Below are 15768 nucleotides of genomic sequence, written 5' to 3'. Positions count from 1 at the left end.
CACTTCCACAGGCCTTGCAGAGTGTAAACAACAACAACCCAGCTTTGTTGTGTATGTAACCATAGGGATTTGTGATGTCACCTAGAACCTTCACAGCAGCGACAGCTTTATGAGGAGCATCAGCACTGCTCTGCCTGAGCAGAACCATCACCGCCATAGGTTGTCAAATAACCCGGGTTTAACCCACACAGGTAAGTCCAATGGGGTGCAGGCATGTCCTCTATGCTTACAGCTTCCCGTGGGTGTTGGTTTGATACCGTTTGGGGACAGCCAAGGAGGCATCTGCAGGCAACAAAGGTAGGTGTGTGCTTGTGTGTGTGTTTCCTATGCAGATCCTAAGCCCAGTGTCACATGCAAGTAGGAGGAGTAAGAAGGGTTCCTGGCAAATCCGGGTTATGGATTGCATTTAAAAAGGCCCCGTGGGAGTGCAATGGGCCCCTGTCTTGCTGCTTAGCAATAATGGTATGGGTTTAGGTTCTGCTGTGTGTACTGGTGGTTGACTGCCCCCCAGCCCAGAGTGTGCATGGAAAATTGTCTGGCAGCCTCCCTGACAGCAAGCAGTGATAGTGCCCATGAAGGGCACCTTGTTGGGCCCGCCCCTTTCACGGTTATCGCTTCTCGGCCTTTTGGCTAAGATCAAGTGTAGTATCTGTTCTTATCAGTTTAATATCTGATACGTCCCCTATCTGGGGACCATATATTAAATGGATTTTTGAGAACGGGGGCCGATTTCGAAGCTTGCTTCCGTCGCCCTATGCATTGACCCGATATGGCAGTATCTTCGGGTACAGTGCACCACCCCCTTACAGGGTTAAAAAGAAAGATTCCTACTTTCATTGCTACCTGCTTACTGGCTAGCCAGCTAGCCAGCCCTGTGGGCCTTGCTGCTGCTGCAGCCAAAAAACAAAAGGTGGTGCTGCTGCTGCTTCTGCTGCTTCTGCTTCTGCTTGTGTCTGGCCGCTGTTGGAGCGTCCAGGCACAGGACTTCTGCTGCTGCTGACTAAATGGCCTCCTTAATTGGATCATTTGAGTAGCCAGCACACCTGTGCAGGTAGGGCATGACATGATAGGCAGCTGCCTTGATAGCGGGTGGGTGCTGAATGTTCCTAATTGACAAAATAAGATTAATGCTTATGAAGAAATATAAAATCTCATCCCTTCCCCAATATCGCGCCACACCCCTACCCCTTAATTCCCTGGTTGAACTTGATGGACATATGTCTTTTTTCGACCGTACTAACTATGTAACTATGTAACATAACATGGGGGGGGGGGGGTCTCCTGGCTGTTCACACAGGTGTGTCATTGCTGTACATTGACCATGCATTGCTTCTGTGGTATTGCAAAGGCAAAGACAAATGCTTCCAGCCATCCATTGCACTAATGGATTGGTCATCAGCTGGCTGTCTATGTCCCGCATCAATATAGACCAAAGTACAGAGGGTTAGGCTATGCTATTGTGCACCTACCTGATGCATCAGAAGGTGCGAGGCCCTTGCTAAATTCTGTGCACAGACTTTGAGATCTATACTTTAGACTGTATCTAAACCTGCTCCAACATGGACTGACATTCTGGCCTACTTTCAGCCGATGCGACTTGTCTGTCGCTGAACAGTCGCTTTTTATGTATTCAGCACCTATGTATAATGTTGTAAAAATGCTCTAGAAGCTAAAGTCGCAGAAATGTCACACATATTTGGCCTGCAACTTTCTGTGCGACAAATTCAGACAGGAAAAATCAGTATAAATCCTTAGAAAATTATCCCCCAGTGTCTCCATCTGCTGGCGGTATTGAATAAGCATTGCTGCACTGATGGGGTATGCATTAGACGGAAAAAAAGAAGAAAAAGAAGAATAATACGCCCAGAAAAGAGGCGAAAAGGAGAAAAACGTAAAAAAACGTCAAAAAAAAGTAAGAGGAAGAGAAGGGAAAAAAAGGTGGAAATGGGTTTAAAAGTGATTTCGGCGGAGAAATATATATATATATATATATATATATATATATATATATATATATACGCGCACACACACACATATATATAAACGTATTCTCCGTTGAGATATTGCAGCCGCTGCTGTGTCCAGGCCCAGGAGCCTTAGCACTGTGCTGTGATGTCACTCAATACCACTGACATCACTAGGTGTAAACAACATCTCTCCTTTGCTGTGTATGTGACTATGGAGCTGTTTGGTGATGTCGTCTATTATGGCCTTCATAGAAGCAACAGGAGATTGTTGCATCCATCTAGAACCCTCAGAACTACAGTGCTATGATGTCACTCACTTCCACAGGCCTTGCAGAGTGTAAACAACAACAACCCAGCTTTGTTGTGTATGTAACCATAGGGATTTGTGATGTCACCTAGAACCTTCACAGCAGCGACAGCTTTATGAGGAGCATCAGCACTGCTCTGCCTGAGCAGAACCATCACCGCCATAGGTTGTCAAATAACCCGGGTTTAACCCACACAGGTAAGTCCAATGGGGTGCAGGCATGTCCTCTATGCTTACAGCTTCCCGTGGGTGTTGGTTTGATACCGTTTGGGGACAGCCAAGGAGGCATCTGCAGGCAACAAAGGTAGGTGTGTGCTTGTGTGTGTGTTTCCTATGCAGATCCTAAGCCCAGTGTCACATGCAAGTAGGAGGAGTAAGAAGGGTTCCTGGCAAATCCGGGTTATGGATTGCATTTAAAAAGGCCCCGTGGGAGTGCAATGGGCCCCTGTCTTGCTGCTTAGCAATAATGGTATGGGTTTAGGTTCTGCTGTGTGTACTGGTGGTTGACTGCCCCCCAGCCCAGAGTGTGCATGGAAAATTGTCTGGCAGCCTCCCTGACAGCAAGCAGTGATAGTGCCCATGAAGGGCACCTTGTTGGGCCCGCCCCTTTCACGGTTATCGCTTCTCGGCCTTTTGGCTAAGATCAAGTGTAGTATATGCTTGCTTGATCTGGCTGGAAGGAGCCCGGGGTACCCGCTCCTTTTCCCTGGGGGATCGTCCCATCTATATGGTGGGACTAAACCCCCTTGCTGACATCAGGGTGGCGGCTTAGTCCCCGGGCAACGAGGAGCGATCACCACCTACCTACCTACCTACCTGCCTGCAGTAGGGGAGGTGTTTTTTCTGCGATGGAGGAGGCTGGCAAGAAAGGAGAGCCTGCTGGAGGTGTACCTAGCTACGCCAGACTACGAAATGGAGTCCGAATTACTCTTTTGGATGCTGGAAAGAAGGAGAGAGGTTTATTCTTCGTGGTGGAGGAGATTTTGTTCCAGTTTTTTGAGCTGAGGAAGGACCAGATATTATCGATGCTGGAATTTCCAAGAAATGGAGTCTATGATGTGGTTCTGGTTTCGGAGGAGAGGACTATGGTGTGTTCTGCAATAAAGCATTGCTGTGGAAGTCGCACCCTAAGTTGGGAGGGGTAGAGATTACTCCCCATTTCCCGACTCGGGAAAGACTTATAACTGTGAGGATGTACAGTCCGTATATCACAGAAGAAGAGATTGTTCTGTTCCTTTCTAGATTCTGTGAGGAGGTGAAGCCAAAAGGCAAGATCTATAATCAATATGGACTTTGGACGACAAAGTGGAAATTTCAAGTGAAGTTTCAGAAAACACCTGATGGAAAGCTAATTTATCCCCCAGGGCGTTTTAAGATTGGCCCAGTAAATGGGGACCTGTTCTTTTCAGGCATGGACGACTTTTGTCGAAAGTGTAAAAGGTATGGCCATAGGAAAGATTTTTGTGATATTGTTTGGTGCTATAAATGCCAAGAAGAAGGCCATGAGCCAGAAGCATGTAAGGTGAAGAAAAAGTGTCATCTATGTGGTGATGAGGGACACCTGGCAGTAATGTGTCCTAAGAAGAAGAAGAAGAAAAAGGAGGTTATGAAACGAAGTAGGGAGGAGGAAACTGATGTGAGGGAAGAACCTGAAGAGGAGGAAACTCCAACCAGGAAAGTGATGGAGGAGAAGAAAAGGAAAGAAAATGAAGAAGAATATGTATCGGTAGAGTATGGAGGCTCTCTTGATGTTGTCTTCAAGAGTGTGTCAAAAAAAGAAAAAAAAGCCTTTGACGAGGATTTGGGAAATCTGAAAGAAAGATTGGGAATCAAAGTCAATGAAGCAAGGGATAAAGTCTATTGTTCCTTTCACGCAGATATAGATAGATTTGTGGAAACATACAAGGTTCCAGCGTGGCTGGCGATTCCAGCCAAAAGTGAGATGCTGAGTGGATCTATAACTTGTGGTTTCTTAGACTTCTTGATGGTCTTTGCATGGAGAAGAGGAATGACATTTGGGTAATTTTTCTTTAAGAAATTATAGAATTATAGTATGGTTAGTTTTGGTTTGATAATTTTTTTATGTTTTAAATATGGTTTCTTTTATTGTTTAAAAAAAAAAAAAAAAAAAGAGATAAAGAAATAAAGAAAAACGGGTTTTCCTGATGATGAACAAAAAATCAAGCTCAAATAAGATCTTAGAGCTCTGATGGAGTTCTGAGGGTTAACTAAAAAAAAAAAAAAAAAAAATCTGTTCTTATCAGTTTAATATCTGATACGTCCCCTATCTGGGGACCATATATTAAATGGATTTTTGAGAACGGGGGCCGATTTCGAAGCTTGCTTCCGTCGCCCTATGCATTGACCCGATATGGCAGTATCTTCGGGTACAGTGCACCACCCCCTTACAGGGTTAAAAAGAAAGATTCCTACTTTCATTGCTACCTGCTTGCTGGCTAGCCAGCTAGCCAGCCCTGTGGGCCTTGCTGCTGCTGCAGCCAAAAAACAAAAGGTGGTGCTGCTGCTGCTTCTGCTGCTTCTGCTTCTGCTTGTGTCTGGCCGCTGTTGGAGCGTCCAGGCACAGGACTTCTGCTGCTGCTGACTAAATGGCCTCCTTAATTGGATCATTTGAGTAGCCAGCACACCTGTGCAGGTAGGGCATGACATGATAGGCAGCTGCCTTGATAGCGGGTGGGTGCTGAATGTTCCTAATTGACAAAATAAGATTAATGCTTATGAAGAAATATAAAATCTCATCCCTTCCCCAATATCGCGCCACACCCCTACCCCTTAATTCCCTGGTTGAACTTGATGGACATATGTCTTTTTTCGACCGTACTAACTATGTAACTATGTAACATAACATGGGGGGGGGGGGGGGTCTCCTGGCTGTTCACACAGGTGTGTCATTGCTGTACATTGACCATGCATTGCTTCTGTGGTATTGCAAAGGCAAAGACAAATGCTTCCAGCCATCCATTGCACTAATGGATTGGTCATCAGCTGGCTGTCTATGTCCCGCATCAATATAGACCAAAGTACAGAGGGTTAGGCTATGCTATTGTGCACCTACCTGATGCATCAGAAGGTGCGAGGCCCTTGCTAAATTCTGTGCACAGACTTTGAGATCTATACTTTAGACTGTATCTAAACCTGCTCCAACATGGACTGACATTCTGGCCTACTTTCAGCCGATGCGACTTGTCTGTCGCTGAACAGTCGCTTTTTATGTATTCAGCACCTATGTATAATGTTGTAAAAATGCTCTAGAAGCTAAAGTCGCAGAAATGTCACACATATTTGGCCTGCAACTTTCTGTGCGACAAATTCAGACAGGAAAAATCAGTATAAATCCTTAGAAAATTATCCCCCAGTGTCTCCATCTGCTGGCGGTATTGAATAAGCATTGCTGCACTGATGGGGTATGCATTAGACGAAAAAAAAGAAGAAAAAGAAGAATAATACGCCCAGAAAAGAGGCGAAAAGGAGAAAAACGTAAAAAAACGTGAAAAAAAAGTAAGAGGAAGAGAAGGGAAAAAAAGGTGGAAATGGGTTTAAAAGTGATTTCGGCGGAGAAATATATATATATATATATATATATATATATATATATATATATATACGCGCACACACACACATATATATAAACGTATTCTCCGTTGAGATATTGCAGCCGCTGCTGTGTCCAGGCCCAGGAGCCTTAGCACTGTGCTGTGATGTCACTCAATACCACTGACATCACTAGGTGTAAACAACATCTCTCCTTTGCTGTGTATGTGACTATGGAGCTGTTTGGTGATGTCGTCTATTATGGCCTTCATAGAAGCAACAGGAGATTGTTGCATCCATCTAGAACCCTCAGAACTACAGTGCTATGATGTCACTCACTTCCACAGGCCTTGCAGAGTGTAAACAACAACAACCCAGCTTTGTTGTGTATGTAACCATAGGGATTTGTGATGTCACCTAGAACCTTCACAGCAGCGACAGCTTTATGAGGAGCATCAGCACTGCTCTGCCTGAGCAGAACCATCACCGCCATAGGTTGTCAAATAACCCGGGTTTAACCCACACAGGTAAGTCCAATGGGGTGCAGGCATGTCCTCTATGCTTACAGCTTCCCGTGGGTGTTGGTTTGATACCGTTTGGGGACAGCCAAGGAGGCATCTGCAGGCAACAAAGGTAGGTGTGTGCTTGTGTGTGTGTTTCCTATGCAGATCCTAAGCCCAGTGTCACATGCAAGTAGGAGGAGTAAGAAGGGTTCCTGGCAAATCCGGGTTATGGATTGCATTTAAAAAGGCCCCGTGGGAGTGCAATGGGCCCCTGTCTTGCTGCTTAGCAATAATGGTATGGGTTTAGGTTCTGCTGTGTGTACTGGTGGTTGACTGCCCCCCAGCCCAGAGTGTGCATGGAAAATTGTCTGGCAGCCTCCCTGACAGCAAGCAGTGATAGTGCCCATGAAGGGCACCTTGTTGGGCCCGCCCCTTTCACGGTTATCGCTTCTCGGCCTTTTGGCTAAGATCAAGTGTAGTATCTGTTCTTATCAGTTTAATATCTGATACGTCCCCTATCTGGGGACCATATATTAAATGGATTTTTGAGAACGGGGGCCGATTTCGAAGCTTGCTTCCGTCGCCCTATGCATTGACCCGATATGGCAGTATCTTCGGGTACAGTGCACCACCCCCTTACAGGGTTAAAAAGAAAGATTCCTACTTTCATTGCTACCTGCTTGCTGGCTAGCCAGCTAGCCAGCCCTGTGGGCCTTGCTGCTGCTGCAGCCAAAAAACAAAAGGTGGTGCTGCTGCTGCTTCTGCTGCTTCTGCTTCTGCTTGTGTCTGGCCGCTGTTGGAGCGTCCAGGCACAGGACTTCTGCTGCTGCTGACTAAATGGCCTCCTTAATTGGATCATTTGAGTAGCCAGCACACCTGTGCAGGTAGGGCATGACATGATAGGCAGCTGCCTTGATAGCGGGTGGGTGCTGAATGTTCCTAATTGACAAAATAAGATTAATGCTTATGAAGAAATATAAAATCTCATCCCTTCCCCAATATCGCGCCACACCCCTACCCCTTAATTCCCTGGTTGAACTTGATGGACATATGTCTTTTTTCGACCGTACTAACTATGTAACTATGTAACATAACATGGGGGGGGGGGGGGGGGTCTCCTGGCTGTTCACACAGGTGTGTCATTGCTGTACATTGACCATGCATTGCTTCTGTGGTATTGCAAAGGCAAAGACAAATGCTTCCAGCCATCCATTGCACTAATGGATTGGTCATCAGCTGGCTGTCTATGTCCCGCATCAATATAGACCAAAGTACAGAGGGTTAGGCTATGCTATTGTGCACGTACCTGATGCATCAGAAGGTGCGAGGCCCTTGCTAAATTCTGTGCACAGACTTTGAGATCTATACTTTAGACTGTATCTAAACCTGCTCCAACATGGACTGACATTCTGGCCTACTTTCAGCCGATGCGACTTGTCTGTCGCTGAACAGTCGCTTTTTATGTATTCAGCACCTATGTATAATGTTGTAAAAATGCTCTAGAAGCTAAAGTCGCAGAAATGTCACACATATTTGGCCTGCAACTTTCTGTGCGACAAATTCAGACAGGAAAAATCAGTATAAATCCTTAGAAAATTATCCCCCAGTGTCTCCATCTGCTGGCGGTATTGAATAAGCATTGCTGCACTGATGGGGTATGCATTAGACGAAAAAAAAGAAGAAAAAGAAGAATAATACGCCCAGAAAAGAGGCGAAAAGGAGAAAAACGTAAAAAAACGTGAAAAAAAAGTAAGAGGAAGAGAAGGGAAAAAAAGGTGGAAATGGGTTTAAAAGTGATTTCGGCGGAGAAATATATATATATATATATATATATATATATATATATATATATACGCGCACACACACACATATATATAAACGTATTCTCCGTTGAGATATTGCAGCCGCTGCTGTGTCCAGGCCCAGGAGCCTTAGCACTGTGCTGTGATGTCACTCAATACCACTGACATCACTAGGTGTAAACAACATCTCTCCTTTGCTGTGTATGTGACTATGGAGCTGTTTGGTGATGTTGTCTATTATGGCCTTCATAGAAGCAACAGGAGATTGTTGCATCCATCTAGAACCCTCAGAACTACAGTGCTATGATGTCACTCACTTCCACAGGCCTTGCAGAGTGTAAACAACAACAACCCAGCTTTGTTGTGTATGTAACCATAGGGATTTGTGATGTCACCTAGAACCTTCACAGCAGCGACAGCTTTATGAGGAGCATCAGCACTGCTCTGCCTGAGCAGAACCATCACCGCCATAGGTTGTCAAATAACCCGGGTTTAACCCACACAGGTAAGTCCAATGGGGTGCAGGCATGTCCTCTATGCTTACAGCTTCCCGTGGGTGTTGGTTTGATACCGTTTGGGGACAGCCAAGGAGGCATCTGCAGGCAACAAAGGTAGGTGTGTGCTTGTGTGTGTGTTTCCTATGCAGATCCTAAGCCCAGTGTCACATGCAAGTAGGAGGAGTAAGAAGGGTTCCTGGCAAATCCGGGTTATGGATTGCATTTAAAAAGGCCCCGTGGGAGTGCAATGGGCCCCTGTCTTGCTGCTTAGCAATAATGGTATGGGTTTAGGTTCTGCTGTGTGTACTGGTGGTTGACTGCCCCCCAGCCCAGAGTGTGCATGGAAAATTGTCTGGCAGCCTCCCTGACAGCAAGCAGTGATAGTGCCCATGAAGGGCACCTTGTTGGGCCCGCCCCTTTCACGGTTATCGCTTCTCGGCCTTTTGGCTAAGATCAAGTGTAGTATCTGTTCTTATCAGTTTTTCATGCCGGTGGACAGTAACGCCGGTATGGGGCTGGTGGGGATGGGTGCTGCATGGAGGATGCAGGTGTACCAGGGCTTTCCGGGGCTGGTTCTGAGGAATCAGCTCGACGGCTGCCCCGATGTGACCTGTTCCCTCCGGGTCTCGCCATGAGGCTGAGAGGGTCTAGAGCCGAGGTACTTTGTGCCTCGGGGAGTGGTGACCCCGAGGTGCCGAAACTCACTGGGAGAATAGGCTCACTGAGTTGAAGCACGGGCACCATAATCTCTTCACCTTGTGGCACTCACCTCTTGATTCCCGGCCTTCTGGCTAGGATCAGAGAAATTTTTTATAGATCCGGCCGGATGTCCGGGCAGTATATCTGCACACATTCACTTATTTATTTCTTTTTTGTCTCACTGTGTCACTTTTTGCGTGTTGTGTGTTCACAGGATTGGTCAGGATGCGGTAGCCCTTCTGGGTGTCCCTCCTGGCGGTCTAGGGGAGGTGTGTGTGGCCATTAGGTTCCGCACCTCCCTGCAAACACCCCGGGTACTCCTGCTTTGGCAGGGTACCTACCGTAATCGGCTCTGCGGGCAGATACCTTGGCTAACGCCAAGGGGGATGCCGGGAGCATTTGTGGTCCCCTAGTAGCTTCGGCGAAAAGGGACATCGAACCTGGAACCTCGCAGGTACCTTTTGGTCCGGAGGCGAAGGGTAAGGTTTGTTGGGGGGCCTCTCTCCTATCGGAGAAGGGCTTGCGATAGACCGCATCCTTTGTGCACGTTTTTTTAGTGTAACACGTTTGCACTTTTTCTTGCACTTTGGGTGAATCGAAAGCACGTTCCTCGGCTTTAGATAAAAAAAAAAAAAAAAAAAATCTGTTCTTATCAGTTTAATATCTGATACGTCCCCTATCTGGGGACCATATATTAAATGGATTTTTGAGAACGGGGGCCGATTTCGAAGCTTGCTTCCGTCGCCCTATGCATTGACCCGATATGGCAGTATCTTCGGGTACAGTGCACCACCCCCTTACAGGGTTAAAAAGAAAGATTCCTACTTTCATTGCTACCTGCTTGCTGGCTAGCCAGCTAGCCAGCCCTGTGGGCCTTGCTGCTGCTGCAGCCAAAAAACAAAAGGTGGTGCTGCTGCTGCTTCTGCTGCTTCTGCTTCTGCTTGTGTCTGGCCGCTGTTGGAGCGTCCAGGCACAGGACTTCTGCTGCTGCTGACTAAATGGCCTCCTTAATTGGATCATTTGAGTAGCCAGCACACCTGTGCAGGTAGGGCATGACATGATAGGCAGCTGCCTTGATAGCGGGTGGGTGCTGAATGTTCCTAATTGACAAAATAAGATTAATGCTTATGAAGAAATATAAAATCTCATCCCTTCCCCAATATCGTGCCACACCCCTACCCCTTAATTCCCTGGTTGAACTTGATGGACATATGTCTTTTTTCGACCGTACTAACTATGTTACTATGTAACATAACATGGGGGGGGGGGGGGTCTCCTGGCTGTTCACACAGGTGTGTCATTGCTGTACATTGACCATGCATTGCTTCTGTGGTATTGCAAAGGCAAAGACAAATGCTTCCAGCCATCCATTGCACTAATGGATTGGTCATCAGCTGGCTGTCTATGTCCCGCATCAATATAGACCAAAGTACAGAGGGTTAGGCTATGCTATTGTGCACCTACCTGATGCATCAGAAGGTGCGAGGCCCTTGCTAAATTCTGTGCACAGACTTTGAGATCTATACTTTAGACTGTATCTAAACCTGCTCCAACATGGACTGACATTCTGGCCTACTTTCAGCCGATGCGACTTGTCTGTCGCTGAACAGTCGCTTTTTATGTATTCAGCACCTATGTATAATGTTGTAAAAATGCTCTAGAAGCTAAAGTCGCAGAAATGTCACACATATTTGGCCTGCAACTTTCTGTGCGACAAATTCAGACAGGAAAAATCAGTATAAATCCTTAGAAAATTATCCCCCAGTGTCTCCATCTGCTGGCGGTATTGAATAAGCATTGCTGCACTGATGGGGTATGCATTAGACGGAAAAAAAAGAAGAAAAAGAAGAATAATACGCCCAGAAAAGAGGCGAAAAGGAGAAAAACGTAAAAAAACGTCAAAAAAAAGTAAGAGGAAGAGAAGGGAAAAAAAGGTGGAAATGGGTTTAAAAGTGATTTCGGCGGAGAAATATATATATATATATATATATATATATATATATATATATATACGCGCACACACACACATATATATAAACGTATTCTCCGTTGAGATATTGCAGCCGCTGCTGTGTCCAGGCCCAGGAGCCTTAGCACTGTGCTGTGATGTCACTCAATACCACTGACATCACTAGGTGTAAACAACATCTCTCCTTTGCTGTGTATGTGACTATGGAGCTGTTTGGTGATGTCGTCTATTATGGCCTTCATAGAAGCAACAGGAGATTGTTGCATCCATCTAGAACCCTCAGAACTACAGTGCTATGATGTCACTCACTTCCACAGGCCTTGCAGAGTGTAAACAACAACAACCCAGCTTTGTTGTGTATGTAACCATAGGGATTTGTGATGTCACCTAGAACCTTCACAGCAGCGACAGCTTTATGAGGAGCATCAGCACTGCTCTGCCTGAGCAGAACCATCACCGCCATAGGTTGTCAAATAACCCGGGTTTAACCCACACAGGTAAGTCCAATGGGGTGCAGGCATGTCCTCTATGCTTACAGCTTCCCGTGGGTGTTGGTTTGATACCGTTTGGGGACAGCCAAGGAGGCATCTGCAGGCAACAAAGGTAGGTGTGTGCTTGTGTGTGTGTTTCCTATGCAGATCCTAAGCCCAGTGTCACATGCAAGTAGGAGGAGTAAGAAGGGTTCCTGGCAAATCCGGGTTATGGATTGCATTTAAAAAGGCCCCGTGGGAGTGCAATGGGCCCCTGTCTTGCTGCTTAGCAATAATGGTATGGGTTTAGGTTCTGCTGTGTGTACTGGTGGTTGACTGCCCCCCAGCCCAGAGTGTGCATGGAAAATTGTCTGGCAGCCTCCCTGACAGCAAGCAGTGATAGTGCCCATGAAGGGCACCTTGTTGGGCCCGCCCCTTTCACGGTTATCGCTTCTCGGCCTTTTGGCTAAGATCAAGTGTAGTATATGCTTGCTTGATCTGGCTGGAAGGAGCCCGGGGTACCCGCTCCTTTTCCCTGGGGGATCGTCCCATCTATATGGTGGGACTAAACCCCCTTGCTGACATCAGGGTGGCGGCTTAGTCCCCGGGCAACGAGGAGCGATCACCACCTACCTACCTACCTACCTGCCTGCAGTAGGGGAGGTGTTTTTTCTGCGATGGAGGAGGCTGGCAAGAAAGGAGAGCCTGCTGGAGGTGTACCTAGCTACGCCAGACTACGAAATGGAGTCCGAATTACTCTTTTGGATGCTGGAAAGAAGGAGAGAGGTTTATTCTTCGTGGTGGAGGAGATTTTGTTCCAGTTTTTTGAGCTTGAGGAAGGACCAGATATTATCGATGCTGGAATTTCCAAGAAATGGAGTCTATGATGTGGTTCTGGTTTCGGAGGAGGACTATGGTGTGTTCTGCAATAAAGCATTGCTGTGGAAGTCGCACCCTAAGTTGGGAGGGGTAGAGATTACTCCCCATTTCCCGACTCGGGAAAGACTTATAACTGTGAGGATGTACAGTCCGTATATCACAGAAGAAGAGATTGTTCTGTTCCTTTCTAGATTCTGTGAGGAGGTGAAGCCAAAAGGCAAGATCTATAATCAATATGGACTTTGGACGACAAAGTGGAAATTTCAAGTGAAGTTTCAGAAAACACCTGATGGAAAGCTAATTTATCCCCCAGGGCGTTTTAAGATTGGCCCAGTAAATGGGGACCTGTTCTTTTCAGGCATGGACGACTTTTGTCGAAAGTGTAAAAGGTATGGCCATAGGAAAGATTTTTGTGATATTGTTTGGTGCTATAAATGCCAAGAAGAAGGCCATGAGCCAGAAGCATGTAAGGTGAAGAAAAAGTGTCATCTATGTGGTGATGAGGGACACCTGGCAGTAATGTGTCCTAAGAAGAAGAAGAAGAAAAAGGAGGTTATGAAACGAAGTAGGGAGGAGGAAACTGATGTGAGGGAAGAACCTGAAGAGGAGGAAACTCCAACCAGGAAAGTGATGGAGGAGAAGAAAAGGAAAGAAAATGAAGAAGAATATGTATCGGTAGAGTATGGAGGCTCTCTTGATGTTGTCTTCAAGAGTGTGTCAAAAAAAGAAAAAAAAGCCTTTGACGAGGATTTGGGAAATCTGAAAGAAAGATTGGGAATCAAAGTCAATGAAGCAAGGGATAAAGTCTATTGTTCCTTTCACGCAGATATAGATAGATTTGTGGAAACATACAAGGTTCCAGCGTGGCTGGCGATTCCAGCCAAAAGTGAGATGCTGAGTGGATCTATAACTTGTGGTTTCTTAGACTTCTTGATGGTCTTTGCATGGAGAAGAGGAATGACATTTGGGTAATTTTTCTTTAAGAAATTATAGAATTATAGTATGGTTAGTTTTGGTTTGATAATTTTTTTATGTTTTAAATATGGTTTCTTTTATTGTTTAAAAAAAAAAAAAAAAAAAAGAGATAAAGAAATAAAGAAAAACGGGTTTTCCTGATGATGAACAAAAAATCAAGCTCAAATAAGATCTTAGAGCTCTGATGGAGTTCTGAGGGTTAACTAAAAAAAAAAAAAAAAAAAATCTGTTCTTATCAGTTTAATATCTGATACGTCCCCTATCTGGGGACCATATATTAAATGGATTTTTGAGAACGGGGGCCGATTTCGAAGCTTGCTTCCGTCGCCCTATGCATTGACCCGATATGGCAGTATCTTCGGGTACAGTGCACCACCCCCTTACAGGGTTAAAAAGAAAGATTCCTACTTTCATTGCTACCTGCTTGCTGGCTAGCCAGCTAGCCAGCCCTGTGGGCCTTGCTGCTGCTGCAGCCAAAAAACAAAAGGTGGTGCTGCTGCTGCTTCTGCTGCTTCTGCTTCTGCTTGTGTCTGGCCGCTGTTGGAGCGTCCAGGCACAGGACTTCTGCTGCTGCTGACTAAATGGCCTCCTTAATTGGATCATTTGAGTAGCCAGCACACCTGTGCAGGTAGGGCATGACATGATAGGCAGCTGCCTTGATAGCGGGTGGGTGCTGAATGTTCCTAATTGACAAAATAAGATTAATGCTTATGAAGAAATATAAAATCTCATCCCTTCCCCAATATCGCGCCACACCCCTACCCCTTAATTCCCTGGTTGAACTTGATGGACATATGTCTTTTTTCGACCGTACTAACTATGTAACTATGTAACATAACATGGGGGGGGGGGGGGGTCTCCTGGCTGTTCACACAGGTGTGTCATTGCTGTACATTGACCATGCATTGCTTCTGTGGTATTGCAAAGGCAAAGACAAATGCTTCCAGCCATCCATTGCACTAATGGATTGGTCATCAGCTGGCTGTCTATGTCCCGCATCAATATAGACCAAAGTACAGAGGGTTAGGCTATGCTATTGTGCACCTACCTGATGCATCAGAAGGTGCGAGGCCCTTGCTAAATTCTGTGCACAGACTTTGAGATCTATACTTTAGACTGTATCTAAACCTGCTCCAACATGGACTGACATTCTGGCCTACTTTCAGCCGATGCGACTTGTCTGTCGCTGAACAGTCGCTTTTTATGTATTCAGCACCTATGTATAATGTTGTAAAAATGCTCTAGAAGCTAAAGTCGCAGAAATGTCACACATATTTGGCCTGCAACTTTCTGTGCGACAAATTCAGACAGGAAAAATCAGTATAAATCCTTAGAAAATTATCCCCCAGTGTCTCCATCTGCTGGCGGTATTGAATAAGCATTGCTGCACTGATGGGGTATGCATTAGACGAAAAAAAAGAAGAAAAAGAAGAATAATACGCCCAGAAAAGAGGCGAAAAGGAGAAAAACGTAAAAAAACGTGAAAAAAAAGTAAGAGGAAGAGAAGGGAAAAAAAGGTGGAAATGGGTTTAAAAGTGATTTCGGCGGAGAAATATATATATATATATATATATATATATATATATATATATATATATATACGCGCACACACACACATATATATAAACGTATTCTCCGTTGAGATATTGCAGCCGCTGCTGTGTCCAGGCCCAGGAGCCTTAGCACTGTGCTGTGATGTCACTCAATACCACTGACATCACTAGGTGTAAACAACATCTCTCCTTTGCTGTGTATGTGACTATGGAGCTGTTTGGTGATGTCGTCTATTATGGCCTTCATAGAAGCAACAGGAGATTGTTGCATCCATCTAGAACCCTCAGAACTACAGTGCTATGATGTCACTCACTTCCACAGGCCTTGCAGAGTGTAAACAACAACAACCCAGCTTTGTTGTGTATGTAACCATAGGGATTTGTGATGTCACCTAGAACCTTCACAGCAGCGACAGCTTTATGAGGAGCATCAGCACTGCTCTGCCTGAGCAGAACCATCACCGCCATAGGTTGTCAAATAACCCGGGTTTAACCCACACAGGTAAGTCCAATGGGGTGCAGGCATGTCCTCTATGCTTACAGCTTCCCGTGGGTGTTGGTTTGATACCGTTTGGGGACAGCCAAGGAGGCATCTGCA

General features: G+C 45.6%; 1 protein-coding gene, 4 non-coding genes and 4 pseudogenes across 5 annotated transcripts in view; all 9 read left to right on the top strand.

Annotated features, from left to right (window-relative positions):
• Window positions 1–4297, top strand: part of LOC130330737 (uncharacterized) — a 51627-nt gene extending 47330 nt beyond the window's left edge. Inside the window, exon 2 of the mRNA XM_056553614.1 lies at window positions 3351–4297. Within this exon, the coding sequence (XP_056409589.1) occupies window positions 3351–4297 (947 nt within the window). The remainder of the gene's footprint in view (window positions 1–3350) is intronic.
• LOC130330864 (U2 spliceosomal RNA) lies at window positions 611–801 on the top strand. Its single transcript, XR_008873904.1, has one exon. It is a non-coding gene; the product is annotated as a U2 spliceosomal RNA (small nuclear RNA).
• On the top strand, window positions 2892–3027 carry LOC130330826 (U2 spliceosomal RNA; annotated as a pseudogene).
• Window positions 4298–4498: 201 nt separating the features above from the next.
• On the top strand, window positions 4499–4677 carry LOC130330807 (U2 spliceosomal RNA; annotated as a pseudogene).
• A 2092-nt stretch (window positions 4678–6769) lies between these two features.
• On the top strand, window positions 6770–6960 carry LOC130330863 (U2 spliceosomal RNA). The gene has a single exon (XR_008873903.1). It is a non-coding gene; the product is annotated as a U2 spliceosomal RNA (small nuclear RNA).
• Window positions 6961–9052: 2092 nt separating this feature from the next.
• LOC130330821 (U2 spliceosomal RNA) lies at window positions 9053–9240 on the top strand. Its single transcript, XR_008873869.1, has one exon. It is a non-coding gene; the product is annotated as a U2 spliceosomal RNA (small nuclear RNA).
• A 693-nt stretch (window positions 9241–9933) lies between these two features.
• LOC130330802 (U2 spliceosomal RNA) lies at window positions 9934–10119 on the top strand. Its single transcript, XR_008873859.1, has one exon. It is a non-coding gene; the product is annotated as a U2 spliceosomal RNA (small nuclear RNA).
• A 2090-nt stretch (window positions 10120–12209) lies between these two features.
• Window positions 12210–12345, top strand: LOC130330825 (U2 spliceosomal RNA; annotated as a pseudogene).
• Window positions 12346–13816: 1471 nt separating this feature from the next.
• LOC130330806 (U2 spliceosomal RNA) lies at window positions 13817–13995 on the top strand (annotated as a pseudogene).
• Window positions 13996–15768: the final 1773 nt, after the last annotated feature.

Source organism: Hyla sarda, unplaced genomic scaffold (assembly GCF_029499605.1).
Source record: "Hyla sarda isolate aHylSar1 unplaced genomic scaffold, aHylSar1.hap1 scaffold_340, whole genome shotgun sequence".
NCBI lineage: Eukaryota > Metazoa > Chordata > Amphibia > Anura > Hylidae > Hyla > Hyla sarda.
Note: the sequence above shows the minus strand (reverse complement) of the source record. Positions and strands in the feature narration are given on the sequence as shown.